This window comes from Coenobita brevimanus, chromosome 26 (genome assembly GCF_032717465.1).
Source record: "Coenobita brevimanus isolate Jiangsu-jjx chromosome 26, ASM3271746v2, whole genome shotgun sequence".
Classification (NCBI taxonomy): Eukaryota; Metazoa; Arthropoda; class Malacostraca; order Decapoda; family Coenobitidae; genus Coenobita; species Coenobita brevimanus.
Window position 1 is genome coordinate 38,710,715 of NC_136979.1, and position 25,750 is coordinate 38,736,464.

General features: G+C 40.6%; 1 protein-coding gene across 1 annotated transcript; it reads left to right on the forward strand.

The window, feature by feature from the left end:
• The first annotated feature begins 821 nt into the window (after window positions 1–821).
• Window positions 822–25,514, forward strand: LOC145394014 (perlucin-like). The gene is made up of 6 exons (XM_080267984.1): window positions 822–967; window positions 18,960–19,078; window positions 20,183–20,365; window positions 22,319–22,393; window positions 24,692–24,747; window positions 25,401–25,514. Exons 1-6 carry the CDS (start codon window positions 822–824, stop codon window positions 25,512–25,514), a joined length of 693 nt encoding a protein of 230 aa, XP_080124110.1.
• The last annotated feature ends 236 nt before the right edge of the window (window positions 25,515–25,750 follow it).

The window sequence follows — 25,750 nt, forward strand, 5'->3', positions numbered from 1 at the left end:
CAAAAGACTATGGGAGCAGGCAGCCGATAGAAGTGGCCGGCTGGCTTCCTGCAGCCCACAGAATTCGCGTCCAGATGAACTTGAGGCTGCAACAACTGTGGTACTAATCTGTTCCATGGTGTCAGGTCTGTTTTACTGCTTTCATTCTTGCATCCGCAGGCAAGGTCATTCTGCTCAGGAAAGACAACTCATTATTAGTGGAACTGTCACCGTCCATAAACTTCGTTACGATTACCTCTATTCTATTCATGTTACCTCTCCCTGTAAAAGTAAATAGCCAGGGTTGATTCCGATAGCTACGAGTAGCCAGATGAACTATATCTCATTCATTATTGCGGTATTTGTATAGTAACATAAATCAATACGTCTCTTTACTCTCTCTTGACACAGGTTCATTTTTAGAGCAAATCTTGACTAAGATGTTAAGTAGTTTGATGGTGCGGCTGTGTGTGGTGCTCCGAAGCCTCCAAGGTCACGACCTGGAAAACTTTATATATATATATATATATATATATATATATATATATATATATATATATATATATATATATATATATATATATATATCCTCTAGCATTCTGCTGTTTTTTACTCGTAGGTGTGTGTGTGTGTGTGTGCGCTGATATATGTATCCTACGTAACAAAATTTAAGCGCATGGTATAATGGATAGGCCTAATGAAATAGCTGAAGGGTGGCTAGAGAGATCACTATTACTTACAAAGGGTTAGGGTTTAAACTACCAGCAAACTGTATCTCCTGTAAATATATATTTTTCTTCTTTTCAGTTATATCCCAGTATTGACGTTTCAACCAAAAAGTCATGATCGACTGTCAGAGGGATGGAGCATCCAGTAATCAGAAACCTACTCACGGCAACCACAGGTCCAGGGGCGGTGTGCCTGACTTTCTAGGTGCGTGCAGCATGTGTGGCTGGCTGGCGGCGGCAGTGTGCTGGCGGCGGTACGGGTGAGTGCTAGTGTGTGTCCGCCCCAACCCACTCCCTCCCTCCCCTGTTCATGTCGCTTGCTCCTCCAGTAATTGTGATCAGTGCTAGTTGATCCTCCTCTGAATTCCACTCCTTTTCTTATAGTATCGGTAACAAAAGTTGAAGTAAGGACAGCTCACGGGGTCAATAAATGTCTAAGAAGTAAATGCCAATATTAGAATAACTTCCATAAACGTTTGTGATGCGCCCGTGACCTTGAAGAGAAACGTTAACACAAGGCCCTCCGACTAGGTAGCTCCACTGACTACTGTGAAGTCCTTTATTATTTAATATTTGTCTCAAGATATTTTTCTTCAGCCTGGGAGACACTTTTCGAACTCCAAGGGTTAGATAGTCATCATTAACCGTTCGTTCCTAGGAGGTTGTCCTTAAAGCTGTATTAAAATCTCCTATCAACATCAAAATATCGCTACCAAGAACATGTCACCGTATTCTTAACTTAGTGCCACGTGTTTTTGTTTTTTCCCTAACGATGTTAAATGCAAATCATGCACAATTTAATGCGTGACTCTCAAAAGGCGGGATGCTTCCATCAACGGAATAATAACCTTTAACTACCCGGAGCAACTAGCCTGAAGTGTTGTAGCTGGTCGTTAGGAGTTAGTGTATGATACATGCTTTCTCCAACTTAACGTTTTTCACATCATCTAACTCTTATTCCCATAAAGAAAAACAAAATTGAAGTGAACAGAAACCAGAAACAAGTAAAAGGGTCACAAAAATAGAACTGATCCTCAGAGTACCCAATGAAAATGGGCCACTGTCATTCACTTGTCGTTCGAGCCTTCTGGGAATTGTAGAGTAATTGTAGTTGGTCAGTTTTCATCTGATGGATCAAGGTTACTCCTGAAACTTAATTCAGAGTCGTGGTTACACGAACTTCATTGAGCATTAGTAATGCTGTAGGAATGAGTCTCTGCTTACCAGTCAAATTGACCCCCAGTCTAGCTACACTAGGCCATCAGCTGAGCCTTGGGGTTAGGAATCTTTGTCAGGTTAGAACAAGCGCAATATTGTGAGAGTTAAAGTCTTGTGCTCTTCATAATGTATGTATATATATATATATATATATATATATATATATATATATATATATATATATATATATATATATATATATATATATATTGCAAAAGAATCTTAAAGACGGATGTTTGTATCAAATTCAATGAGTTATGTAGTTTTAAAAACAATCTCCGTTAATAGCATATTGGTGGTTATCGTGTTATTATTATTATTATTATTGTTATTATTATTATAACGCCACACCAGGGGTGAGTTATTGTTCTTGTCAGTAATGATAATAATAATAATAATATTATTATTATTATTATTGTTATTATTATTATTATTATTATTATTATTATTATTATTATTATTACTAAGAAGTAAATTGCTCGTATTCGCTTAATTTCAGACCTACGACCATCATTCTTGGCGATCTGAGTCCCCCAGCTGGCGGGTTCATATGACCCAGTATCATTCATTTCCCAGTACTGATTTTTCAGTAACATCCAAAAACCTGTTAAAATAGTATTCGGGGATTCCCAGAAACCGCTGAAGATACAGACTTGACACTTTGTTGGACATAGCCAAGGTCGGGGAGCAGGTTTGAAATGACTATGGTCCCATTTGGGCCAGTAGTTTCTGAGATCGCCCAGGGGTCAGTGGAAAGTAGTCTGGAGTCACTGAGTGCACAATTTTAAAAACCAAGATAGAATTGAGTTACAATCACCAAACTTGGTACATTTAGAGAACTTGATATGCCATGCTTGCCTACCAAGTAGAAATGATCTTGGCCCAAAACTCAAGGTCAAAATTCAAAATTTGCTTATTTTATGGACTGAGGTCACATGCATAAGACGGATGACCTTGTCATGTGGTGAGTAATTGAAATTGCTGATGGCAATTTCCGTTTTCTAATTATTATTATTATTATTGTTGTTGTTATTGTTGTTGTTACAAGCCCCAGACGACTGTATCCAATTTATGATACAGCTCTTCCGAAACAGTCTTCATTAGAAACAACTTTACCTTGATGCCGTGCGATGGTGTTGCGTTTAGTCTTGCTTTCCACAGACGATTGTGTTAATCTTAAAAGAGGCTGTGGGTACTGAAAAAATTTATTATTATTATTATTATTGGTGGATGGGGGCTCCCGTCATCCATTCACTCAATGTAGAGATGCCATATGATCTCTACACTGAGTGACAAGCCAAATGGTTTCCTGTACCCAGGAAACAATTTACTACGCTGAGTGGTACAGTAACCATATAACCGGGGTTTCTGGCAGGGTTAAATGTCCCCGATTCCCCTATCCAAAATCACTTAATCATGGCTGCTGTTTCGGAGAGCCCAGGAGGGCCCAATACCTGCCCAGGGTCCCAGCCAAATGGACAGATTCGCATGGCCATGTGGAATGTGAGAGGTGTGAATGAGGAGAGCAAGAGGGTGGAAGTGGTGAATGTGTTTAAGGGTGCGAGATATGCCGTGATGGCGTTGTGTGAAACGAAGATGAAAAGGTGTGAAGTGGTGTGGGAGGGTGTGAAATGTGTAGGATCGGGAATGAATGGGCGAAGAAAATGCAAGGAAGGAGTTGTTTTGTTAATGAATGAGGTGTGGCAGAGTGGAATGAGACACTACAAATGTGTCAGCTCGAGGTGTATGTATGTCAAGTTCAAGTCTGAGAAGGTTAAAGTAGCAGTAATTGTATCATATGCACCGTGTGTGGACAAGAGTGAGAGAGAGAAAGACAGGATTTGGGATGAGATGGATGAAGTAGTGGGAGATATGCCCAGGAGCTATAAAGTGATCGTAATGGGGGATATAAATGGAAAAGTAAGGCACTACTCCTGAGGATGACATAAAGGGTTGTTATGGAGTACCAGGAGAAAATGATAATGGGAAGCGAATAAAGGTTATGTGTCAGGAGAGGAGGTTGTGCATTTGTAACTCGTATTTCAAACACAAAGATGCACATAAATATACGTGGTATAGATGGAACGGGGATCGTGTTGAAAGAAGCCTGATTGATTACGCGCACGTAGAGAGGTCGATGATGGGAATCGTTGCTGATACGAGGGCCATGAGAGGACGATGTGGGGGTCTGTCAGATCATATGGCTTTGGTATGCAAGATCAGTCTGAGAGGAGTGAGGTGGCTCAAGAGAGAGAGGAGCAGTCAGGGAAAAGACTGGAAGTTGAGAAGCTGAGGAGCAAAGAAATGGCAGATGGTTACAGGACCAAAGTAGAGGAGGAGTTAGTATTAGTGAATTGGAATGAAATGGATCTGGACAGCCTGTGGAGTGCATATAGAGATTTCTTAGTTAGGAATGCTAAAGCAGCGGGTGGTGCGGCAAGAGTAACAGCAAAGAAGAAAGGTACGGCATGGTGGGATGAGGAGGTTAAGAGAGCTGTGAAGGAAAAGAAGAATAAGTGGCTAAAGTGGTTACAGGACAGGGGCTCAGTTGAAACCAGAACTGAATATAGTGAGAGCAAGAAGCACGTAAAGGGACTAGTGAAGAGGAAAACGAAGAAGGTAAATGATGATCTGGGAAGAAAACTGAATGTGAAGTACTCTGAAAATAGGAAGTTATTCTGGAAAGAGGTTCGGAAATGTAGAAGTGAAAGCGGAAAGAAATGTGATGGTGTGAAGGATGTAGGTGGTAAGATGATGATGATGATGATTTGTGTGTGTGTGTGTGTGTGTGTGTGTGTGTGTGTGTGTGTGTGTGTGTGTGTGTGTGTGTGTGTGTGTGTGTGTGTTTACGCTACTTTATCAAAAGATTTTATTCATCACAGGAGAGAGCTGTGGCAGAGAAAGGGTTAATGTTTGTGTTTTGCATTTCCACTTCCTCCTGCCAGTCTTTTCTTCAGGTTAGAGCTCGTCAGTGAAAGGGGGCTATATTTGCTTTCGTTTTAAACATTTTTATCTCTACTATTGTCTCTACTTTCTCTTCATTTTTTTTTCCCTCTCTCTCTCTCTCTCTCTCTCTCTCTCTCTCTCAGAGGATTCATTATTCCTGTTGTTTATTCATGTTGCATCTTTTTTTCCTTGCCTTTTAGCTCTTCTCGATTTTTCCCTCCAGTTCTTTTTTTTTTTTTTTTTTTTCGACACATCCCTCTGTTCTTGTCCCTTTCATTTTCTTCTGTTACACGTTTCTTTGTTTAGCTTACTTTCTTCCTCCATTCTTCCCATTACACCCCTCTTCCTCTCTTACTAAATCCTTCCTCTTTCCCTCCATACCTTTTACTTCTATCTTGCTCCTAGTCTCTTCTTTGTATTTATTAGAAATAGGAAGGTGTGTGTGTGTGTGTGTGTGTGTGTGTGTGTGTGTGTGTGTTCATGTGCGTGTGCGCTTGCGCACGTATACAGTATATATATATTATTATACTCGTACATACGGTTTATATATGTATATGTATGTATATATGTATACATATATGTATAGGCTATATATGTTTTTATATATGTAGCTGTATATATATACTGTATATAGATAGATAGATAGATAAATAGATAGTCATATAGATATAGATAGATAGATAGATAGATAGATAGGTAGATCAAGCTTCAGAGAGATGTTTCTAATTGGGGTTGCTAGCTATAACCTGCAATGACTTACCACTGACAGACATCTTTTTGACATGATAAAAAAAAAAATGGTGGTAGTCGGAGTAAAGTGAAAAATGCATGATCGCACTGGAGTTAATCACCGGAGGAAGAAATCCATAGGTACAGTATGAGGTCTGGTGATCTCGTGTATAGCTTTTTACGACCACTGCGTATAAATTTGATTGGTGTATTATGGGAGGTGAGATCCTTACTGAATTGAGACAGTTACCTGGAGAAATCTGTGTCATTGCTCTCCCGTACAGAATGGGTGTCAGGTAATAAAATTATAGTCGATAGTGGATTATGTTGTCAGTCGTGCATTCATGATTTTTTCTGATATCAGAGCGTCAGTTAGTCTGTTAGACTAAATTTTTTTATAAACTGCATGCGTTCCACAGGAAGATATCTGGAGTTGAAGACTGCTAGAGTCCAGTGACCTTGAGCTGCTGCTAGTCACGCAACATTCGACTTTCATCCCACCTTGAATTTATTGCTACCTCCTTCACCCTTCCATTCATCGAAGTCTCTCCATTGGTTTCAGTCATCCATTTAGCTACCTTAGGTCATTGTACTTTCACCTTAGGATTTTTTTCCCCATAATATTTGAAGATGTATGTTGGAGAGACGTTACATCAGGGTAAATGAGAAAGGTAGTTGGTCACAAGGCACCTCCACATTGAACTCGTTTGTGGGCGACCGTGTAAGAAACTGTGAAAATCGAACTCTATATTTCGGAACTGCCGAATCAACGACTTTTACCTCAACTTACTTTCATCGAAACTGAGTCACTTCGTACTTGAGTCAGTAGAAACATAACAAATTTTCTTCGTGCTTCTTGACTTATATTTTGGCGATAATGAGTGAACGTGAACATGTGGAATTCTGATGAGGGAATAACTACATGCATTACATGGATGGGTGGTGGCGGTTGTCGTGTGTGTGGTGGTGTGCGGTTTCCGAGGGAAGGAAGGGAGGAAGGCGGGAGAAAGAGCTGAGGGAAGGTTTGGCTGTGACGGGTGAAGGATGTCAGGAGTGGAGTCTGTGGCCACAGATGACATCTGTTGTGTACCAGTATACAGATAAATATATACACAGGTCAACAGATCAGTGGATAGATGGATAGACAGACTAACTGATAGGTAGACAGACTTATGTTCAGACATACAGTGCAGAGAGATGGACAAATGTGGTGATTGACATAGATTGTTACTGCTTCATATCATCCTTTTTCAGTGGTGATTGTCATTCGTTTTTCAGATCAGTAGTCAAGACTGCAACAGGAAACCAGTGACTGTGCTACAAAGGAAACCCAGGTGGCAGAAGACAACAGAACTTTCGGAATCCCACTCTGCCAACGTAAGATTCATAGGTGATACTACACAGGAAAGATTCATGACATGGAAAAGGAACCCGCGACTTTTGCAGCAGGATTTTACATATGAAGTCTCTTTAGTGCAGTGTATTTTTATTTGTATTTGGGCGAGGTTTACATAACTGGCACTACGTGAGCTAAAATACAATGTGATATAAGCCAAGATGGCGTGTGAATAATAACTCGATAACTGATGCAGAACTGTAGGATGCAATTGTGAATAGTTGCAACGAATCGAAATAATCTATCAGTAGCCTAAGTACGTTCAGTACGTGGATTGCGTGGGCCGTATTCTGCGAAACTTGGGTGCTATCTTTGTCAGTGTCAGTTGTGTGTGTGTTTGTGATTGTCCCCTGTCGATTTACAGGCCGGATACGTGTTCTGTCTGAAATTTAGTGCCTTACCCATCTTCTTGTCCACTTGGAGGTCAGCTCCAAAATTAGGTAAAATAATAATAATAATAATAATAATAATAATAATAATGATAATAATATGTAGATGTTAACGGATGCAACCGTGAAGTCAGTATCATGCAAATCAGTGAAATAGCATCAAATAAAAATAAAGTATGAAATAAAGCTTGGAAAGTGTGATACAAAAATTCGAAAATTTGTATGTCAGTGAATACTCAGATTCCTGAACACTTACAAGGCTGCAACCATTGGAATGATAAAACGGAGCCAAAGAACTGAATTAAACGTGTAAAAAAGAACTTTCAAACTGGCAAAGGGACGTAAGATAAGACTCTGACCAGATTCCTACAAACTGCCGAGGCTACGCTGTTACAACATAGGTAAGGAATTAGTAAATCTTCATATATAGTGAAACGAAACAGGTGTAAATAATAACTTGAAATTAATAACCCAGAAAACGTGAGTTCTGACTCCAGTCTGATCCCTAGAAACTGACGAAGCTATAGATGGACATGACAGTGAGAGCGAGACCTTGAGTGAGAGTAGGACAAAAAAAAAAAAAAAAAAAAAAAAGATCGTGAGCGTGTTAGAGTAGAAAGCAATGGAGCATCACCGACGCGACGAATTTGCTAAAAGACCGTGGCTGTGGCGTGGTGAGAGGGTGACGATAATGATGGTGATGCTGCTGCTGCTGCTGTCATCACCATCTGCAGGCAGGACTACTAACACATCTGCAGGTGAGGAATTCCTGAATTTGTATTGATAATGCTTTTTATGTGGAAAAGGTGTTCGCATGCCAGTATTCGTTTGGCTTACATTATGAGGTGTATTTGTCATTTACTGGTGGAAGCTGTGAATTATATTTTTTAACCCTCAGACCTCGAGAGGTTTCCCAGTGGAGAATATAAGCACCTGGTGTAATCCTAAGTAAAATGCTGGGTGGCTTACAAATAACGCTTCACTAGAAACTCACCTGGTGGTACCTTATGTGTTGTGGTGACTGCTCAGTCTGCTGGTGTGGGCGTAGGTGTGGCAGTGGTAAGAAGAAACGAATAAATGAAGCAGGGTAGACTTTGATAACGCTGACTGAACAGTCCCACAACACATGGTAAGTCACCCACGGGAATGACGTAGGAGCGTAGTATCCGGACCACTCAATATAGTCATCCCCCAGGGTTTAAGAGCTAAATCGAGAACTTCTGTTGGCATCCTTGTAAAATGTATATGAATGGTATTTGATTCGTATTCTTATAAATTAATAGTTGTACAGTATTTAATATATCTTAGTTGTGAACTATATTTAATTTTTATACCGCACATCATGAGCTGTTTTTTTTTTTCTTTCTTTCTTTTATTGCATGTGATAAACTGTAGGTCAATTTAGTATATTTGCATGTAAATTATGAGACCTGTTTATTCCATTTTCTTCAGGTAACCAATTGATTCCTAGAATTTTCCAAGTAAAGTGATTTCCTAGAGTGTAAGCCTGAATGAAATAAGTGTTTCCATGCCAACCAAAGCTTTAATCGAAACAGGTTTAAGGCCAGTAGAAACTAAACACGATTAGCTGAAGTTGGCCTAAATAGAATATTGCTTCTGTCGCAGTGAAAGGATTATATTCATATATTGTTATGTACCAGATGTATTTATTATTATTAGTATTATTATTATTATTGTCAGAGAGAGAGAGAGAGAGAGAGAGAGAGAGAGAGAGAGAGAGAGAGAGAGAGAGAGAGAGAGAGAGTTACACCGACCATATGGACATTACGAGGTGTTCCCCCCTAATACTGAGAAAAAACTATTCCTGAGAGACAGACAGACAGCTTAATATGTGATCCGGCCTTAATTCTGAGAAAAAACTTACTGTACTCCCTAGCTTCAGAGAGAGAGAGAGAGAGACTGTGTTGGGGGAGGTTGAGTGGGTGTGGGTGTGTCCCCTAGTGTGTGCTTGTTTGTTAGTGTGTGCCGAGTATGTGTATGTGTACCGGGTATGTGTGTTTGCGTGTCCAAGTGTGTAGAAGTGTTTGTGTGTGAATGCGTGTTCAAGCGTGTGTGTGTGTGTGTGTGTGTGTGTGTGTGTGTGTGTGTGTTATTCAGAAAAAAAAAAAACCTGCGTGCAGGCAAACAGTCTCCTTGTTATGGTCACAATTCTTGTTTGATCCTGTTAATGTGTGCCACTGCTCTCTCCACTGGCCGCACTCCTGTCTTTGTATGCTGGTATTTCTTTGCCCACGTCTCCTCTCTCTCTCTCTCTCTCCATCTCCAGGCGGGTGTGACGGGCTTGTCTTCCTAGGTGTTTCTCCCATGGAAGTGGTAAAGAAAGGGTAGCTGGTGGGTCATGCAAATTTCTGCTTCTATCCTCCCCTTCCGAAATTTCTGGAACATCCACATTTAGCCAGTAATATCGAGAGAGAGAGAGAGAGAGAGAGAGAGAGAGAGAGAGAGAGAGAGCAGTCATGTGGCATAGTAGCTACATTTTTTTTTTTTTTAAATCTATGCATCTCTCCTACTCAGGACATTGACTAGGCTCAGCAGTTCTTTCAAGCAGCAGAGGGTTGCACCACACACCCTCACGTCGCCACTTTGACACTTATCTCGCTTCGTCTGTACAGTACTTGGATATGCTAGGATTACCTCGTTCAGGACTGGTGTGATGATGTAAATGTTTTAGGACATATCGGTGGGTGTAGCCTTTGCAACCCCTGAACCTGGACCCGGCAGACTGCAAGCTAAAGGTGCTGTGTTTTTGCAGTTCACCATCCTTCATTCGGGAGTTATCCTAGAGACACAGATCCTCATCCTTCTTCAGTCTTATCTCGAAATGTCAGTCAAGACTTGGTAAACTGATTTAATTGACAGTGGACACAGCTTCTCTCTCTCTCTCTCTCTCTCTCTCTCTCTCTCTCTCTCCATTCTATAATCTTTTTGTGTATCTCATATGTACTCACCGCTTGCTTTATATAAACTAAAAAAAACAGTCAATTTACCGCTCTCGTCTCCCTCTGACCAGCAACAAATTTACTTCATTATCTAACATTCGCAAAACTTTCTACCAATATTCTGAGCTCGCTTTTGCCGTGTACCTCTGTTGTTTATTTTATTCCTGGTGCTAACTCTTCTTAAATCATCTAAATAATTTTTGCCAATAACGAATTTCTGCTTTCGTCTTTCAGTAATAGGCGTCAGACTAACTTTCACCATAAAAATAATATTCGTCAAACATTCCATCAAATTTGAAGACTCGCTTTTGTTATGTATAAACAATCATCCTCTTTCAGTTAGCTGATAGGAGAGTTCATGTAATCTCTTTGGAGATCTGTTTTGCCTGTAACACATTGATATTCTCATCTCTCTGTTACATAGGCCTTTATTGTCCCACAAGGAGTACAGGGGTTGGAGAAATTGTAATTCCAACCCTCCCAAGGATTTATATCTTAAGGCTCAGCCGGTTGATGCGGCGTAACCCACTACATCACAAGGAGCCAATTAGTTGATATTATGGCTATCACCCAGCGTATTAAATAGTTTCTTGGGTTAAAGAAAACCATTTGGCATGTCACTCAGTGTAGACTTGAGTCACCCAAAGGCAGCTTTACATTAAGTGGGTGCCCCTAAGAAGGAACAGATTTACCCTCAGCGAGAAAAGGGGCATTAACAACACCTTCTGGCAGACTCGAGGAATCACTCTCGTTGTGTAGCGGCAGGGTGAAAACCAACAATCACAGAAGCTGGGCTGCTTTAGACCAATCATGACATTCTGGGGGATGATTACCAAATTATCTGTAATCAGACACGGCTGGAGAAATTGTCTGTGTGACATGGAGCAGATATATATAATTCTCACACTCTCTTGTTTTGTAGTTACAACTGATGAAAGCAAATCTGAAAGTGGTGACAAAAGGGATTATAGTAATTTTGAAAGTAGCCAGTAATTGTGAAAGTGGCGACTAAAGTGATGATACTGTGAAAGCGGTGACAAGAATGATGATGGTCATTGTGAAAGTGGTGACAAAAGTGAGTATAGTAATTGTGAAAGTGGTGACAAAAATGATGATAGGAATTGTGAAAGTGGTGACATGTAATACGAGTGGCAGTCATGTATTGTAACTGTTCTTGTGCATGCAGTAGTACAGTAGTAGTATTGGAATTCCTGATGGAGTTCTTGTTGAAATCATTCATGGTTTTTGTGGCAATGCAATGTGATTTTGTATTAAGATTAATATATTTTGGTGGACAGGCTGATGATGATTATGATAATTATGGAGAATTATAATGCAGAATTTTAATGTGTTGTATTGCTTCAAGTTATGTTTACGGTAAATCAACTTTTAGGAAAGTAATGGTGCTCTATTTCTCTGATTTTTTTTTTTTCCATCTCACAACATTAATAGGTGCCTCCTCTTGATAGCAGGCCCTCAGTCTCCCTCTCCCCGTTCTCTCTCTCTCTCTCTCTCTCTCTCTCTCTCTCTCTCTCTCTCTCTCTCTCTCTCCACCCTTATCATCTCATCTTCCTTCCTTTCTAGGCCCAGTGTCCATTTGTTTAACAGGGTGATTTCCAGAGACAGAAGAGGTTTACTAAAGAATGTACTGAGGCGAACCAGAAAACAGTGATAGTGTATAGCTGTATATTAGTTGTTGTTAGTGTTGTGGCTGACTTTTTTTTTTTTTTTTTTTTTTTGCTTCCTTATTTCCCTACCTTTCTCCCCCTTCTCTCTCTCCCCACTTGTCCCTCCCCCCTCCCTTTGCCTATTCCGCCCGTCAACTTGATCATGCATCCTTAACTACTTGCACCTTTCTAATTCTCCACCTCCACCCTCCCCTCCTGTCTGACCCCCTTCTCGTCCCACGTCCACCTTTCACTCCTTTCTGGCCCCCATCCCTTCCCCCTTCCACCCTCCCCTTACTGTTGACCTATTTCTCTCCCACCTCCGCCCTTCTCTCTATTCTGACCCCTCCTCCTCCCCCTTCCACACTCCTCTCCTTCTTGACTCCTCCCCTCCCACATCCCTTCACCCTCCTCTCCTTCCTCTTTCTCTTTCAGGTTATTCAGTCTGGTAGCTTATAGATAAAGTATTATAGAATGTAACTTTTCCTTTTCAATCTTTCCTATGAAATTTCCATGTCAGTTTTTCCATGCTGCATAGTGGTCCTTCTCACTTTTTCCTGTCTATTTTAACTGGAGGGTTTGGAGAGGGGGGAAGCCTTCATGCATTACTATCCTTATCCTTCAGCATGTAGAATTAGATCTCGTAGTCGTAGTCTACTTAGTAACAAGCAGCCTGGAAGGGACCATAAGGTCTGTTGCTGTTTGCATTTCTTTGTATTCCATTATTCTTTTGTATTACTTTGTATTCCTGACCCCTCCCACCTCCACCGTCCACTTCCACCTTACCCTTCCCTCTATCACCTTCACTCTTCCCTTCCACCTGACCCCTTCCGCCTCCCATATCCACCCCCTCCCTCTTGATCTCTCCCCCTCACCACGTCTGCCCCTCCCCTTCCCTTTGATTCGCCTGTCTCTTGAATATAGACCACTTCCCTCCCTACCTCCAGTTCTCCCTTCCTTCCTTTCCTCTTCCCTGCCCAAACTCCCCACTCACCACCTCCCACCCCCTCCGTTTTGTGCCAACTTTCCCTTCACCCCATCTTTTCTCATCACCAGTCCCTTTATGCGGTCAAATTCTTCTGTCTGTTTAACTTCACAGAGCGTGAGCGAAGGAGCGAGATGGTGAAAGAGTACAGAAGCACAAAGGAATACAAAGGTGAGCAAACATCAACATACCTATTGATCCTTTCATGGCTGTTATCAAATTGACTATAATTACAATATCTATTTTATGAGTTATAGATAAGGATAGAGAAATACTTTTTAAAATCCTGTAGCGCATTAACTCTAACCAGACAAAGATCCCTAACCCCTTTGAGCTCAGGTGATGGCCAGGTGTAGTCAGATTAGAGGGTTGGTTTCGCTAGCATCCAAGGAGATTATTTCCTACATAATAACTAAAATATTGAGTTTCATACAACCAAAACTCAGTATTCAAGCTATGGGAGTAGCCCAGTTCCGCCATTTGAAAACAAACTGATTATAGTATGGTTTCACGTTTCTCAGTATTGTTACCATTCTCTCTCTCTCTCTCTCTCTCTCTCTCTCTCTCTCTGTAATATGGTGACCGGCACCGAAGACAGTAATCTAGCTGTGACCGGACTAAGGAAGTGTACAGTACAAAATGAAACTTTTTCTTTTCTTTCTTTTCTTTCATGTTATCTGGCTGCTAATTTTTACTGACAGTATTGAAGACTGCACTCTCCAGCATACGAGTAGAATCCATTCGCCACGTTTGGGCATTGACATGCAGTTTATTAAGCTCACTAAGATTTAAATGGCTTTATAAATGCAAAGACATTTTGACATAGGTGGGTAGGAGGTGGAAGAAGACACGGGTAACAAAGGTGAGATTTATTCTTGACCAGTCCAGTTTTTGTGTCAGGTGCAAGTTGGTTATTATACAACACTAACTTTCACAGATATTCCGTACTGTATATTTATGACAAACAGAACAGGTTCCCAGACTGATCCTTGAAGCATTGCACTTGCAGCATATGAGTCTGATCTCTTCCACCAATTACAGCCTCAATGTTTGTCTTGTAAGCAAGTTATCGATCCACCGGAGCAAATTGACACTGGAACTATGGTCTGTATTCTCATCACCCCAAGTACATGTTTTTATTTCCCTCTTGCTGCTGTCAGACGGTTTCACTAGACTTAAGAGAGGCCTTTAGGTAGTGGGAGTATTATTGAAGGCTATATCTAACCCTTCCAGTTTGAAGAGGACGTTAGTGTATCGTACTGAACGAATTGTTACGCAAGGAAGGGAAGGAGGAAGAAAAGGGAACATGGGAGTCAGGATTAGGGGAAGGAAGAGGTGAATGATGATGATGAGGAGGAGGAGGAGGAGCAGGAGGAGGAGGAGAGGGGGTGGAGGAGAAGGAGGAGGAGGAGAGTAAGAAAGAGCAGGAATACAGCAGGTGAAAATTTTAGTGTTGGAGGAATGGCATGTGTGACGGTAGTGTGGTGTGAAATATGAAGGGGAGAGGGGAAGGCGGTGGTCAGGTGAGGCAGGTGCTCTGTGGGTCGATTCGCTCAGCTGTAAACTGGGAGAAACCTTGGCCTCTCCGCTGGTAGGGATACTTTTTTTTTTTTTTTTTTTTTTTCCAGAGTCCTTCGATGGGGAAAATGGTTAAGGTGATAGGACACAAAATTAGTAGGGACACAATATTTTTTAGGTCCAATAGGTCACGGAATCTTTAGGTAAAAAAAAAAAAAGGATGGTCATGATGTAGGTCGGTACGATATTTAAGTCTGGGTGATGATGATGATGATGAAGTATTTCGTTATGGTACCTTAGGACATCAATATCAACCTCATCCAAAGTGCTGTAGAGAAAATATAGTTTTTATCATCGCATAAACGTTTGGTATACTGATATTTTCTGTGGAATGAATGCAGAGTCGATATTGAAAGGATATAAGCAACACAGGAGAGAGTATTAAGGTGCAGTGTGTAAAATAAGTCACCAGTGAAGAGGTACCAAAGTCTCCCATGTCGAAGAGAGCGCATGGTGTTGAGTGGTCATGGTATAGGCTGGTGATGTGGGTGGGACGATACCCTGCACTTCTTCAGTCTCTCATGGACTAACTGCTAATCTGCATCATACCCTCACATGACCATGATACTGGATAAAATGTTGGTATAACCGAACGCAAACCTTGAAATAAAAAGTGGAGATAGATAAATAGTTAAACAGGTAGAAAGATTGATAGATAGAAATAGATAGATAGATAGACAGAGAGAGAGATGGGGGGGGTGAGTCAGTAAGTGCACTACTTTATGCCTGGGTGGGGCTGCGTGCCTCACAACCTCTTGTTAATTCACGCTCAGTTGCCACTCCACACCGCCACCACGGATACGCGATTTCTATAACCTAAATTCGTAGTGTGTATATTAACATCAAAATTTCGGACATACTTTAGTGTAAACAGAGTACATATGTACTGACACTGTAAAATGCTGCTTGGTTAACACGTCATTATAACTTCATTAACACTTTCCCAGGACATGGACACACGTAGAGGTTTATTCTGGCTCCTGATAGACAATTATATTCAGGAAAGGTAAATCCCTGGCAAGAAAATGTGAAGGGACTGTGCCACTTGAACTCAGCTATATGGGTAACACTCAACTCTTTTAACCAGGCATGTCATGAATTAGTGTTATTAATTAGTGTTAATTGTGAGCCTTCAGCTGTTCACACTGTTCGCCTCTGAATTATTAGTTGTTATAGGTCTTAAACCGTAACTCTTTTTTCTCTTTCTTCCATTTGCAGCCTATTTCCATCAGGTCAGTGGCGGAGTAAGATAATACCACGGCTGTACTGTACATCCTTTCCATAGCACTTCCAACATGACTAGCATCATGTTATGTTGTTAATTTCATGTTAAAACTTAGCATTCAAGGTGAGGAGGTGTTCAGTTTTAGGCCAAGTTAAAGTGGCCAGGATACGGTAGCATGAAATGAGTTTGATGCATCCCTTCGTTTCATTATTACAGTACGTGTGTTTACTGAGGCTGGAACGTATTAACACTGTGCTGGGACTGAGGAGGGATGACACCCCCATGTTAACTTATTCAGTCCGTTGGTCTTTTTTTTTTTCTTCTTAGTTTATTCTTGCTATCTTCTGACGATTTTATTTAGCTTAGAAGAGATTTTTCAAACTGAGGGAGTCACATACAGCTCTCATTAACTTCTTCATTACTGGAGGTCTGGCTGAAGTTGAAAAATCTCGTCTAGTGGTAGGAAAAGTGAAATGAAGAAGTAAGTCACCGGACTGAATGGGTTCAAAGAAAGTAACTTATCACCCCGTTTGTTTTTTTGAGTAAGAAGTTGGCATTCCACTCTCTACCTCTTCATAAAAATCTGTACGCTAAAACATCGATCCAAAATTTAAGCAATTTCGAAAACTAGTATGTCCTTTTGATTAAATTTTGCCGTACCGTATGTGAAATTGTTTTGTTACAGATACGTGTTCGGATTTCCGTGCATGTTATATACAGTACAGTGGGTAGGAATAGCTTGTGGACTGTAATGAGCTGATATTATTATTCCAGAATTAAAATGTACACTGTACAGTACCATCCGTTTTGTTAAATCCTTCGCTGCAGTGACCTGTTTTAGATCTCTCTCTCTCTCTCTCTCTCTCTCATTTTTTTATTTATTCCGGTTTAGAGGAGACTTAAAACTGAAATGGGTTCATTTAAGCTTTCATTACTCCGTGTACTGTTAGAGGTTCTTCCAAACACGAATAAAATTTTTTGGTGGTAGCCTGAGTAAGGAAAAAAAAAAAACGTCATCCTTGTGCAGGGGCTAAAATGTAATTTCTCTGTCAGCGATGAAACATGTAGTAATTGGTGGAATGAGTTTGGTTCCGTCTTCAAAGAGAATCTTAGCTAATTTGTAACCCTGTAGCAGTTAAAGGTAGTTATAATCAGGAGTCGTGTTGTTTTTATTGTACTTTTTACTTTGGTATTTACTGTATTTGGGTGTGAAGTGTCTGGTAGCTGTATGAGCGGAGGTAGAAGTACAAACAAGCAATCTTACACACAAACCAGACTTCAGAAATTTTATGAATAGCTCCCTTAATGTAGGCTAGCGTTTAGTTGGTCCGGATGTCAGTTGCCGTCCGTCCCTGCCCGTACCATCCTCACTTACCCCACTCCATCACTCCACTCTCTCACGCTCATTCCTTCCACGCTTATCCTCTTTCTTCCCTCCGTACTTTTCGTTATTGCCTCCTTTCACTCTCAACCCCACTCCTTCCCTCTCTCTTCCCCCGTCCTTCCCTTACTTTCTTCCCTCACTCTCTTTCATACTTTCACCTTCATTATTGTCTCATATATCTCATTTCGGACTCCCCCTCCCCCACACACCTCCTTCCTTATTACGTATTCTTATCCTTCACTCCGTTCTTATAACTTTCATTCTTTCCTTCCTTCTCATTACCCTCTTCCCTCTCATTGTCACTTCTTTTTCTTTCACTCCCTACGTGTTCCTTAACCTCCTCCCTCCCCATCCCCTTCCTTCCTTCCTTCACTGCCCCTCCACCCCTCCCCTGCTATCCCTCAGTTCTCACACCCCGTCCCTCATTACTCACCCCATGTCAGCCTTTCTCGATACTTGGTCATGCTCCTAAGCACTTCATTTATTCGCAGTAAAATAATAATCTAGTTAAATTTTTACTTTCTATAATTCCAGTTCATTGCCGCCTCATTTCCCCTACCCCCTTACAACATCTTAAACTCTTATTCTATACTCCCTCCCTCATACATTTATTCTCCCTTACTCATTCCCGTCCGTCCGTCCCTCCCTCCCTTCCTCCATACTTCCCTCTTCCCTTCCCTCCCTCACTCCCCACTTCCCTCTTCCCTTCCCTCCCTCCCTCCCTTCCTCATTCACTCACCCACATCATACCTCCCTCCCTGCCCTACCCCATTCCTCTCAGTCCCCGTTCCCCCTCATTGCTCATCCTCTGTCATCCTCGCTACGTGGTCTCGGGACTCTGGTTGATCAGGGTCGTAATTACTTAAGTTATACTCACTAATAATTGGGTCCACTTATATTAGCTATAACCATTGTTAATTACTGCTTCTTATGTTCTCAAGTAGTTATTCTTTCTTTTCTGTCTTTGCCCTTCATTACCCAAGGTCTCTTCTAAGCTGAGTATAATCGTCTGGTGGATGCAAGCATTTGATAATGTAGACGTCATAGTATTAAATGGTTGCATGGCCTGTATGTATCACGGCTTAAAAGATACAGAAGTCAAACACATTATGATAAAACAGTAATCTAGATGTTGATTTCGACTTGACCTTGATTTCTGTAGCAGTAAGATGAAATTAAAGCAACTCTTTCTTAGTGACACTATGAACATCTCTGTAAATTTTTTTTGTGATTTGAAGGGAAAATTCTTGGGGCTGGATTATGCTTACAGTTTATCACTATTGGATCAAAATTTCACCCTCCTAGCCCAAAGAATATTTGTTTTCGATATAACCAAGTAAGCAAGCCACTGACGGAGTGTGGAAATGTGATGGTTGGAGACGGGACGGGAGAGGGAGGGGTGGTTTGCAGCATTACCTGCAGTCATGTATTATTATTATTATTATTATTATTATTATTATTATTATTATTTACTCAGCCCGGCGTTATCTTTTTTATTTTGTTTTATTTTGCTAACTCCACTCAGTTTCATTTAGCCTAGGATAGAGTTTCCGAAGTGGAGGAGTAAACCGCAGCCTTCATTTACTCTTTCAGTATCAGGCGGCTCTCGTAAGCTGAGCAAAATAATCTGTTAACAGTATGAGTTAACTACAAAATGCGTCATCATACTGAATGGTCTCCAGTTCTACAACGGCGGTCAAAATGTGGCCACAGGGTGTTTGCATTTAGGAAGCCTTTGTCTTTGCATTATGTAAAGTTTTATGATAATTATTCAGTGAAAGTCAAGCCATCATCATTACTGACAGTGACTCTGGCGACATAATTGTGCTGTCCAGTCCACCCAACCACTCTCGTGCCTCACTGTCAAGGTCACCCACTTGCCTTTCAGGTTTTTGTTAGTGCTGCTCCGAGATTGTCTTTCAGTCTGTATGTCCAGATGTAACATTGTACCATAATGTAATTCACAACACTAAGTAGGACGCTACTGTTTCTCTCGTAATATAAAAGTAGTATCAGGTTACAATGAAAAAAATAATAATGATGATGATGTTGGTGATGTTGATAATAATGAGAATTATTATTATTATTTACGTTTACTTTGAAATTTCATAGTACCAAGAAACATAAAGACCGTAAAATATGTTACATGTTAGGATGTATGAATCGCTTAATGTATAAATACCTAAGCTTGTTCAGCTCCTCTCCTACACATCCATCTACAACAACAAGCACCTGCACAAGAGCTGGAGATGGGCGAGCATTCTTCACGTCATTCATTTCTCTATCTCCTTTTCAACATTTTCCCACCTACCACACTACTTAATCTCTCGTGCAGTTGATAGGCATACTGTATGTAGCCGTATATTCTTCGTCTGGGATTCAGTAGGTGTTATAACCCCTTCAGAACGGTGATATCATTTTTTTTCAAAGTGTCAACACATGCTGATCATACTCAACTGTTTTATTCAGCTTTAGAATGGAAGGCGTTAATTAAGGGTGTACGAGTATAGAACCATTCCAATTAGAAAAATCTATCCTAGCTGAATATAATCGTAAGGAACTAGCAAGAATATTGTAGAAGAGATGTCAGGAAAATGCTAAATATGCACCTCAGGCTGTCCCACAATACTAAGAACGAGAGCACCTTCCACTTGAGCTTTCACTATTGTTTGTAACCTTTCTCAACCCCTCTTCCTCCTCACTTTCACAGTTTCCACTGGGAAAAAAAGAAAAAAAGGAAACACGAAATACCCCAAGTGCTTTCGTGTATTAACAGCTTTAGGGGAAAACGAAATTCTGAAGATGTGACCATTCCTGTACTGTAGATGTGAATGTACCTGTGGATAGCAGCATATCTATGAATCACGTGTAATTAAGTGATTTATTTGCATATCTATCTATCTATCTATCTATCTATCTATCTATCTATCTATATATATATATATATATATATATATATCCCATTAATACCTTTCACCCACAGGTTCTTACAATACAGTAAAGCCTGCGTGTCCAATGGCGTTCCACGAGATGGGCGACAAGTGCTACTTCTACGGCTACTTCCCACTCAACTGGTTCAGGGCGGCGGAGTTCTGCCACTCATTTGGTCATGGCGTCTCCCTCGCTACCATCGAGACGGCCGCCGAAAACTACCATATCAAGAAGTGGCTGGCTATCAATGGTGAGAGAGAGAGAGGGAGGGAGAGGGGGGAGTATTATAACAGGAAAAAGAAGCGTTGAAGTAGAGGAAAGTGGCAAAGGAATAGAAGATAGACAAGCAAACAGACAGACTGACTGACAGACGGAGAAACAAGAGAAGACTCGAGAGAGGACAGAGGAAGAGTGAGAGCAGAGAAAAGTACTGTGAAACCTTAACACTGAGTCATTAAAAGAATGAAAGTTGTGAGAGAATGTGCGTAAAGGGAAATGAGAGAATTAGGGCGTGAGGGTGCAGTACTTCCATTGAATAAGAGAGAGAGAGAGAGAGAGAGAGAGAGAGAGAGCATGTAAGCGAATGCATGATATATGGATAAAGGTAATCTATGTATACAGCCATGGATAGTGACCAATAGACAGATAGAAAAACCAAGGCATGCAGACAGATAGATACAATCAGATACGTAGATGGAGATACATGAGAATGGGTAAAAATGTTGTATGAGAAAGAGAGAGAGAGAGAGAGAGAGAGAGAGAGAGAGAGAGAGAAAATGTTACGGGGTGTAATGAAGTACGAGGGAAGTGAGAGGTCACGCTTCACCTGTGTTGTAAACCCGGTGTTGTTCACCCCTTCAGTCCGATGACATACTGTTGTCTGTAATCCTGCAAACTCTAGACAGTTTTATGTGACTTAGGAGAGCCTTCGAAGTATGTGGGTTAGGCTCAACCCTGATAAACCCCTTCGCTACTAATGGTCCGTCACAGTTTGAATACTATCGATTGGCGGTAGGAAGCATAGGTAAAAAAAAAAAAAAAAAAAAAAAAAGACTTATTGAAGGGGTTGAGGGTGTTAAGAAAGTCGCCTGGCGGTCTAGTGACCAGGACAGGTAGTGTAGCCTGTCGGTGTGAATCTCCAAAAGGCTACTGGAAAATCAGAAACAAAAGTTTGCATAGTACCACTTTGTCGCTTTCCTCTAGTGGCTAGTATTCCGAAGAGGGAGTGGGGAGGCTTGGTATGTGTCTCTGCTTATAGATGATTGATACGATGCGTTAGGGACGAATAAAAGACGTGCCCCAAATATGTTGTTGAGTGTAGACGTAGTGGAATACCAAGCCAGTATTTGTTCCTGATATTACTGTACAGTACAGTCGTCTGCCGTTATAGTTTAGTCACTTTAACTTGGCTGAGATTTTCGTCCCTTCGCAGCACATTTTCCCGTAGCTCAGTTTCAGAATAAAACAGTACTAATGCACTAAATCCCTTCCAGAGCACTTCTTTATGATCAGCACAATATCATAATGTTAATCTCTTCTTATAGCTCGATGTTCAAGATGGAGAGAGGACAATTATACTTCTGCAGTTAAAGGGAACGAGTACTGTTAAGTTGTTCCCCGAGGTTTATGGGTTAAATGTTGTGAACTGTACGGTAGCCTAGCATCCGACCTATATACCTGGCATGGAGGTTATATGGGGCTTGTTGGTACAGGGATTTTCCGTTAGAGTAATGTCTGTACACAAGGAAATGGGAGATGTGTGTGTGTGTGTGTGTGTGTGTGTGTGTGTGTGTGTGTGTGTGTGTGTAATAGTAGTAGTAGTAGAAGTAGTAGCAGTATCTTCTTTATTCCGCATCGATATAATGCATTTAGCCAAGAAAAAGATGAACACTGTCTTCTTAGTAGCCTTGTAGATAAAATAGGGCATTATATTTTACCTTTAATCAGCACAGGACATGTCTTTATAGGCTACATTTATTAGCGCAGGATGCATCTTTGTAGCCTACATTTGATTTATGTCTTATGCGTTTTTACCTGTCTTTGTAAGCAACATTTAATTAACGCATGATGATTTTTTGCATATCTCTGTAGGTTAAATTAAATTATACATCATATCATTACACATTTAGTTAGCATACGATATACCTTTACTCATATAATTTAATGTATGACATATACAGTACTGTAAAATTCCAACTCTCAGGTAACCACAACACCGGCGTCTGGGTGGGTGGGTCTGACAACGGCCACAGCGGCAAGTGGGCCTGGTTCCCTACAGGTGAGTATCTATATTATAATGATCCGATTTCTGTATGTTTGTTTGTCTGTTAATGTAAAAGCAAAAGCGGCGCAACGTAGCGTAATTTTTGTTAGAGGAAGGTACCGTTAAAATCCTCTAACTTCAAGAATGTAAAAATTTCCAGTCCAATCGGGCCACCGGTTCCCAAGTTATGACTCATTTCTGGCCTTTTGCTGCATATTTAGTATTTGCTTTTAGTGGAGGGGATGGATTCGTCCTTGGTCCGGCATTGATGTTACCAGCATGACAGAAGAGAGAAGAATGTCGTGTTTGTTGTATTATCACTCTCGCCTCTCCTTCCTCCCTCCTTTTACTCCTAAAATTGTGTACTATAATGCTACAATATAATTTAGTATAATAGCAAATACTACTATCCTGTCTCTCTCACTCTCTCTCTTTTTTCAACGGGTGTCCAAGCAGGATAAAAGGGAAAATTCCTTGCTCCGTCTCGCTCACGGCGTGAGTAATTCAAATTTCTGTTACCTTTCAACTGAAAATAGGCATCGAGCGGAGGCCGCCAAAGGCGGCCTTTAAGCGAATAGTATATAATGAAACACATTCCGAGTGGCAGAGGAGGCTTCGTAGCAGTTTTCCTTGGTGATTTATTTTGTTTATTACATCTTTAAATTTTCTTGCATGTTATTTAGATCATTTTAATATTTAGTTTGCGTCAGTAACACGGAAGAGGATATTAAGGCATAATGTGTAGATAAATCGCTATAGAAAAGATGTAAGGAAATCTCCAGAGCCACCTAGAATAAACACAGGGACCTATTGACTTATTTGCTAGACGTGCAGTAACAAAAGTGATAATGATTACCGAATTCTCCTGTACTTTCTTACAGTCTACATCTTTTGAAATAAATTTGTAGCAGTCATAAATAATTTATGTAAATAATTTTTTATCATTAAGGTTGGAATTCATGAGATCCGTTTTGACCTAAAGCAGATAATCTTGGATGGCCAAAATACACAATGGAGTACTTCGGCGAAATAAATAAGTAAATAAATAAATAAAAATTACTGATATAATTTAGATAACACAGCCAACCTGACAGCCCTCTCCCAACACCAATTAAAACCTGACCACGTTGCACAGAGGGTTGTAATCGACCTAATTACCTACATATTGTGGTGGTGAGGAGGGATCACGTGCTGAGTTGTGGTCTGGCCTTACTGTGGCGAGCGTGGCCAGGTGCCGTGAGGAGGTGGAAGGGGGAAGTTAATTAGATAGAACTTCATCTTCATAATCATCATTATCATCACGAGCAGCAGCAACACCAGCAGCAGTATGTTTGTATTATTATCGTCTCCAGTATCATCATCGTCTTTATAGTTTTTGTTATTGACATCGTTTTATGAAATCAAGTAAAAAGGGCCAGGGTTCAGATTCACAGACTTACGGTCGGTTCCGTGTCGTAACAGTTACTGTATGTAAGTTTAAGGGAATAACAGAAGAATGCTGAGTCTTCCAATGTCTTATGTTATTCCTTCATAAACAAGTGGAAGTTTTAAGAGAAAATTATTGTAAATTTTTTTTGTGAGTCTAAAACTTAGCCCTTTTTACGAAAGGTCTTCTGTACAATAGTCGGTTTATTTTCAGTTGATAGAACATGTCCACTTCTACAGCTTGAATAGTACGTGGTGGTTGCATGAATTCATTGAGCCATGGTGTTATGGAATCAGTCAGTTTCGTTGGTTGCAAGTAAAATCGACCCTCCAGTCTGACTACCCGTGACCATCATTTTTTTTTTTTTTTTAATGTGTCCGACTCTGGGTATAGGCATCACAGCCTGTTCCCAAGGCCCAGTAGTTCACCTACATACCATACACCTCTACATGTCACCACTTAGGCGTTAACACCCACCGTCCATATTGAATACATGCTAGGGCTGTCTCATACAGGACTGGTGTATTGGTAATAGCGATCCCTAAGCCCTTTCAGTTCAGCTGAAAGGGCTTAGAGATCGTCGTCAGGTTAGAAAAAACGCACTATAGTTAAAAACCTACAGCTTGTAGACTAGTTTTTTTGTTTCTGAAATGCTGTTGTTTATGTCACTATGAATAATGACCTTCTGACGGCTCTTCCCTAATCTGTTACAAATCGTCTGAAGGCAGGAAAAATTGAATATAAATTTGACATCGTAGTAAAAGCGTTAATCAGTTTACATATCTTTTTGTGGGAGAATGATGATGATGATGATGATAATGATGATGATGGTTATGACGACTATGATGATGATGATGATGATTATCATGATCTACGTCTCCCTGCAGGTCAGCTGGTGGACTACAGTAACTGGGGCCCGTCACAACCGAGTGGGGGTGACCAGGTAACAGAAACTTAACTGAGCTGAAGTTGTCTGTTAGGTTGTATGTTTATACTGTTACCTTCACGTATGCAGGTACTATGGTCCTTTTGCATCACCTTGGCCCAGACATTTGCCTCTGCTTCTTACTTCACGTAGCTTAATGACAGACCAAGACAGTATTGTGGCTGTGTATCCTTTCCATAGTGCTTCTTCGTGAGTAGCATTTTATTCTCGTGTTAATCTCGTGTCACAACTCAGTATGCATGATGGACAAGTGGTATTTTTAGGTCAAGTTAGAATAAGAAGGCAATAATCACATCCAAACTGAAGTAGATATTTTAGAGCTCAAGTTTTGGATAAGACTGCTGGTTTATACTATAACTTTACTCAACAAATTCATAACTAAACCATACATGGCTGAATTAGTGTGAATAAAGTTTTGTGTATTGGTCATTGTTTACACATATCTTCACATATGTAGCTACAAGGTTTTGCGCAAGATTGCTTATTCATATGTTCATCTCTCTTACAGCAAGAAGAAATTCACAAAGCAAAAAAAAAAAAAAAAAAAAAAAAGTGCATCCAAACAAAATTATTTCTGATAGATGTAACCTTCTCCATGGATATTTGTTTACAGGAAAATCTGTTAATATGTTTTCTGTTCATTCGTCCAGCACTGCATGTATCTGGTGGGCGGGCTGCTAGGGTACCAGTGGGCAGACTTCCACTGTGAGTTTGATATGCACTTCCTCTGTGAGTATGGCGTAAACGCGATAGAGCCGTGGTGACGCCGCCAGCAAGCACTGAGAAAATTTACGTCGTCAGCACGTAGAAAGGGCTGATGAAGACTGTTTATAGCTGCTTCACTACGAGACGTCTCCCCTGAACTACTGTAATTATAATCCCTTGGCAGTAGCAGGCAACTTGATATTCTTATCATCCTGAAAGGGCACGAGGAAAGGAGCATCTTCGTGTGATGGAAGAAGAAAGGACAAAAAAGTCATACCTAAAGTATAAGGATAAA

Excerpts from the sequence above, each read along its gene's own strand:
- LOC145394014 (XM_080267984.1), top strand. The coding sequence starts at position 822 with ATGATCGACTGTCAGAGGGATGGAGCATCCAGTAATCAGAAACCTACT. Across the intron at positions 19,079-20,182 it reads CACTTGCCTTTCAGGTTTTT|TAAAGCCTGCGTGTCCAATG; the intron begins GTTAGTGCTGCT and ends CTTACAATACAG. Across the intron at positions 20,366-22,318 it reads GAAGTGGCTGGCTATCAATG|GTAACCACAACACCGGCGTC; the intron begins GTGAGAGAGAGA and ends TCCAACTCTCAG.